At 32.7% G+C, this 5,265-nt stretch overlaps 1 protein-coding gene across 1 annotated transcript; it reads left to right on the forward strand.

Moving 5' to 3' along the window:
- On the forward strand, positions 1–926 carry LOC126728769 (uncharacterized). The gene is made up of 2 exons (XM_050434553.1): positions 1–300; positions 396–926. The coding sequence occupies exons 1-2, from the start codon at positions 1–3 to the stop codon at positions 924–926; spliced, it is 831 nt and encodes a 276-aa protein (XP_050290510.1).
- The last annotated feature ends 4,339 nt before the right edge of the window (positions 927–5,265 follow it).

A 5,265-nucleotide genomic window follows, 5' to 3' on the forward strand; every position in this document is an offset into this window, starting at 1 on the left:
ATGACCGCTGCACTTAGGATACTTGCTTATGGAGTAGCGGCTGATTTTATGGATGAATATGTGAGAATAGCAGAAACCACTGCAATAACTAGTTTGAAAAAATTTGTTGCAGCAGTGGTTGCTATTTTTTCAGAGGAATACTTGAGGTCACCAAACAATGAAGACATCGCTAGATTGTTAGCCCATGGCCAAAACCGTGGATTTCAGGCATGTTGGGAAGTATTGATTGCATGCATTGGAAATGGAAAAATTGTCCAACTGCATGGAAAGGGATGTATTGTGGTCATATTCGTGAGCCAAGTATTATTTTGGAAGCAGTGGCTTCATATGATCTTTGGATATGACACTCATTTTTTGGGTTACCTGGATCAAACAATGATATTAATGTGTTGGAGCGGTCTCATGTATTTTCTGAACTTGCACAAGGACGTGCTCCTGCAGTTAATTACTCAATTAATGATGATGATTACACAATGGGATATTATCTTGCCGATGGCATATATCCACAATGGTCAACATTTGTGAAGACAATCCCAAGGCCATTATTAGCAAAAAGAAAATTATTTGCAAAAGCTCAGGAGGCATATAGGAAGGATGTAGAGCGTGCATTTGGAGTGCTTCAAGCACGATTTGCTATTGTACGTGGACCTGCACGGTTTTTCTATCATGAAACACTACATGACATTATGAAAGCGTGCATAATTCTTCATAACATGATTATTGAAGATGAGGGAGATGAAGCTGAAGCAGTGGACTTAGATTATGAACAAATTGATGAGATTTCATGTACACCAATGTCACGTGAGCCAACAAATGAATTTACGGAATTCATTCAAGTTCATCAATGCATTAGGGATCGAGAAGCTCATTCTCAACTCCAAATGAATCTCGTTGAGCATTTATGGCAATTACAAGGAGAGTCATGAAAACTTTTGGTTTTGTTTATTTGTCTCATTTTCTTTATGGAGTTGCCATTAAAACTTTTGATTTGGTTTATTTGTTTCATTTTGTTTTTATGAAGCTACCATTAAAACTCATTGGCTATGTTGTTTTGTTATGTTAAGTTTAGTATTAGCCAATTGTTTTGTTGTGTTAAATTTAAGTACTATTTGTCATCAAGGAAGTGACAAGCTCAATTATGTTTAATTCAATGGGTTTTGTGTGAGTTAATGTTATTGGATATGAGTTATTTGTGTAAGTTATTTGTGTGAGTTAATGTTATTAGATATGAGTTATTTGAGTTATTGGATATGACAGGTTCTAAGTATTTGAGTTAAAATGTTATTAGATATGAGTTGTTTGAGTTATTGGATATGACAGGTTCTGAGTTATTTGAGTTATTGGATATGACAGGTTCTAAGTATTTGAGTTAAAAATATGATAGTTGAATTAAGAGTATTTTCAGTTTTCAGAATTTTGTTATGCATGTAATACTGTGGCTGATGCTCAGAATTGGCCAAACTTTGTACAGGGCAGTAGGTGTGGCTGGATTAAATCCCAGCTGACATTGCACCTCTAGTTTCATTTGCTGCCCATTGAGGTTCTCTCAATAAAGTCCAGGCTGGCTGGTTTCTAAAAAAAAAAAAAAGAATTAAGAGTATTGTTTCAAGCCCAGCAGGCTGGCCGGTTTCTTTAAAAAAAAAAAAAATTAACAATATTGTTTGAAGCCCAGGCAGGCTGGCCGGATTCTTAAAAAAAAAAAAAAAAAGATTGAAGAGTATTGCTTGAAGCCCAAGCAGGCTGGCCGATTTCTTAAAAAAAAAAAAAAAAATTAACAGTTTTGTTTGAAGCCCAGGCAAGCTGGCCGGTTTCTACCAAAAAAAAAAAAAAAAGAATTAAGAGTTTTGTTTGAAATGTTACCATTGAAATTTGAAAGAGAATGGAAATGTTACCGTTGGAGCAAATAATAAAGAAAGGATAAAATAAGAATTAAAATATAATATTTAAATGAAGTGGTAAAGATATAGAACATCTGATAAATGAGATGTTGTAAAATGATGTGGTAAAATAATAAAGTAGGCTTTTGATGTGGTAAAATGGCATAATATTTACAACGGCTGCTACGGATTATATAGTTACGCCTTAGTCTATACATTTTTTAAGTAAATAAAACATGTGGCATCGAATTTAGACCAAAAAGAGAAAAAGGAAAAAAAATAGACATCGATTTAGAACTATTGTGTTTGAAAAGAACAGAGGGAGTCGTCATTATCGTGAACTACAATTCAATTTCTAGTTTTTCCCCATTCATTCATTTCTTCATCGACTTTGAATTAAATAAGGTTTTGCTTAGTCATAAAGGGATCAATTGGCAGTTGTTATCATATTAAAGTGGCATCCATAACGAACTTCAACTGTCAAAGGTGATTTCCTAAATAAGGAAAGGTGGATGAAAGGAGGAAAGGTAGATGGAAGAAGGTAAACGTTAATGGTATTATAACTTCCTATATACTGATGTGGTAACTGGTAATGCATGTAATTCGTGAATTTTAATTACGTAATAAATAAATGCTTAGAATATATTTTAATAATTTGTGACACATTAGTTTTATAAGTTTAATGTATTAAAATTTATAATATTTATAACATTATACATGAAAGAAATGTATTGAGAAAATTATTGTACGGCACTAGACTCAATGACAAGGCCTATGAGTATACACGGATCGAGAAATGATTTATATACATATGAATTCATTCTATTATTGAAATTAGGAGGAAGAATTTTTAATTATTTAACCATTATTTTAACTCTCCGCGTCACATGGGTGCTCAGAATGCAGACGATAATCCAACTAAAGACCACGCGTAAACATAACCTTCAATCTTTCTTTTTTCTTTTTTAATAAGAAAACGTAGCCTTCAATCTATTTCCCTTTTTGCACTTTCTCTCATCTTTCGTTACACTTTCCTCTGAAACAAACTGACACAAATATTTCAAAACCAATTATTCAGCCTCATCACCCAAAGAAGACCCAATCAAAGGCGGCCACCTTACCCTCTCTCTCCCCGCTTGTCAATGGCTCTCCCCTCAAAATAAAACCACCAAATTAAAAAATTAAAGGGAAAGAGAAAGGAATATGGCACAAAACAATTTTAGACATTTGTTCAGATAAAGAAATTCAACAATTAAAAAAAATACAGACAAAAAAAAATTATTCAACACTGAGATTTACAAGCACGCATATGTTGATGTTTGCGCATGATTCAAGTTTTCAGCCATATTCCAAAATGGCAGGAAATAAAAATCTAATCAAAGTATGTATCAATCATTCCATTTCCAAATATATGTGGCCTTCCAAATCAAGTTAACAAATCATGTCAAAAACCCAGGAATGGTGGAGGATGGGAAGTACAAGTAGAGAGAGAGGGATATGTGGGTGGTATTGGGATCATTCTAAGTTCATCTTATAGGTGGTCTGTGGGTCAAGTCCGTGAAGGAGTGTGGTTCTATGAGTGCCATATCTGGGGAGTAGAGAGTCTGGGTTTGGAATTTCGGGGAAGTAGTGAAGAGTCAATACCGGAGAGGAGTTCGAGAAATGAGCATGGGTAGTATTTGATTCCTGGTTACTGTTGGGATGCCAAGAAAATGTCATTTTTTCTTGGTGGATGAAGCTTAAATCTTTGGTTAATTTTTTCTTTTTTTTTTGGATGTGTTTGTTTCTAAGGAAAACTTCCAGGAAAGATGAGAAAGTGCAAAAAGAAAAATATAGATTGAAGGATGCGTTTACACGTGCATTTTGGTTTTTGTTTTTTTGCTTTTTATTGATTTAGGCCACAGGGCAGTTCAAGTGGCATTCTATGCGGTCAAGAAATTATACTTTATTTTGGTTGTTAGTTATGATAATATATTTTATCAATTATTTAATAGTGGAGACCATTTTAATACAATATCAAAAAGTTAGAGGCTAAATTAAAATGTTTAAAAAATTAAGGATAAAATTGAAATATATTGTAAAGGATAGAAACTAAACATGTATTTTACCTTAAATATAAATAGTTAACCATTACTTAAAAGGAAGAATATAGACATTTATACTTGGATTTAATTAGTTTCTTCTCGGTTTAGTCTATGACCGTAGCATTCAAGCAATTCTATGGTACTCTTAGTGTGGCCAAACAAAGAATAGGGAAAACCTACCCTAGTCTCTATTATTTATGCAATTGTTGGATTGAGCAAGATTTATGTACAGTACTTATGTATTACTCTTTAAATTCCCATTTTAAAATTCTGTCATGTGGATTTTGTCTCATGGGATGAGGATTTTGTCTCATGGGATGAAAGTATATTTTTTAATTAAGTAGTCACATGACTGAATCTTAAAAGGAAAATTTAAGGAATAGTACTTAAAGTACTGTACCTAAGTTTTATCCTATTGAATAAGTGAACATGATTTTCCCAAAAAAGCAAAGAATAGAGAAAACTTACCCTAAACCCTGTCATTTATGCATTTATTGGATGAGTGAACATTACAACTCAATGCAAACCAAATAAGGGCAAGCATACTCCTAACAATATTTTATTATGCTTTTACCAATTAGTTTAACTGATAAAGTCTCTAATAGTTGTATATGAGATTTGAGGTGCAATCTCTGCCAACACAAAAAACTAATTGATGTCTTGATTTGATGATAGCTATCATAGGAGTGGATGATATAAATTATAACTCTTTTTTTTTTTTAAATAAAAAATAAATTCACAACAAGTACTTGACCTTAAAATGGCAACAGCAGCCTTAGATGCTTTTGTTTTGTCAATGTGGTACAACAAAGACTTCCCCACATACTTTTTTGGTTGCTTTCGGCAAGTACCGAAAATGTTCGTAATTAATTTTGTACAAATTTTACGTCCACAATGAATTGACCCTAACGAGGTATCCTCTTCGAAATTCTTTGAAGGATCACTAATTTGAATATTTTTTTGGTGCAGCCACTAATTTGAATAGAAGATTGACAAAACAATAGTCAAATGATTATAAAGTTAATGAAAAGTCTTCAAAATCAATTGATTTCGCCAATCATATTCCTACGGCACTACCTTAATATAAATCCACTTGCTTATATTTATAATAAAAATATAAAAGAAAAGCAAAAAAAAGAAAAGAATATTCATTAAAAAGTTATCAACTTGCCCGTCTTATTAAAACATTTAATGAAATTTGGCAATATTTGAATACCATGGGCTTTCACCGGATAACCATCTAGCAAGTTGTACCACTTGCAGCTCAAAGTTCATACAGTCAAATCAATCCCATATATTCATCA

Source organism: Quercus robur, chromosome 5 (assembly GCF_932294415.1).
Source record: "Quercus robur chromosome 5, dhQueRobu3.1, whole genome shotgun sequence".
Taxonomy (NCBI): domain Eukaryota; kingdom Viridiplantae; phylum Streptophyta; class Magnoliopsida; order Fagales; family Fagaceae; genus Quercus; species Quercus robur.

Coding starts and splice junctions, on each gene's coding strand:
- LOC126728769 (XM_050434553.1), top strand. CDS start 1: ATGACCGCTGCACTTAGGATACTTGCTTATGGAGTAGCGGCTGATTTT. Junction 301..395: donor TGGTCATATTCGTGAGCCAA/GTATTATTTTGG, acceptor AATGTGTTGGAG/CGGTCTCATGTATTTTCTGA.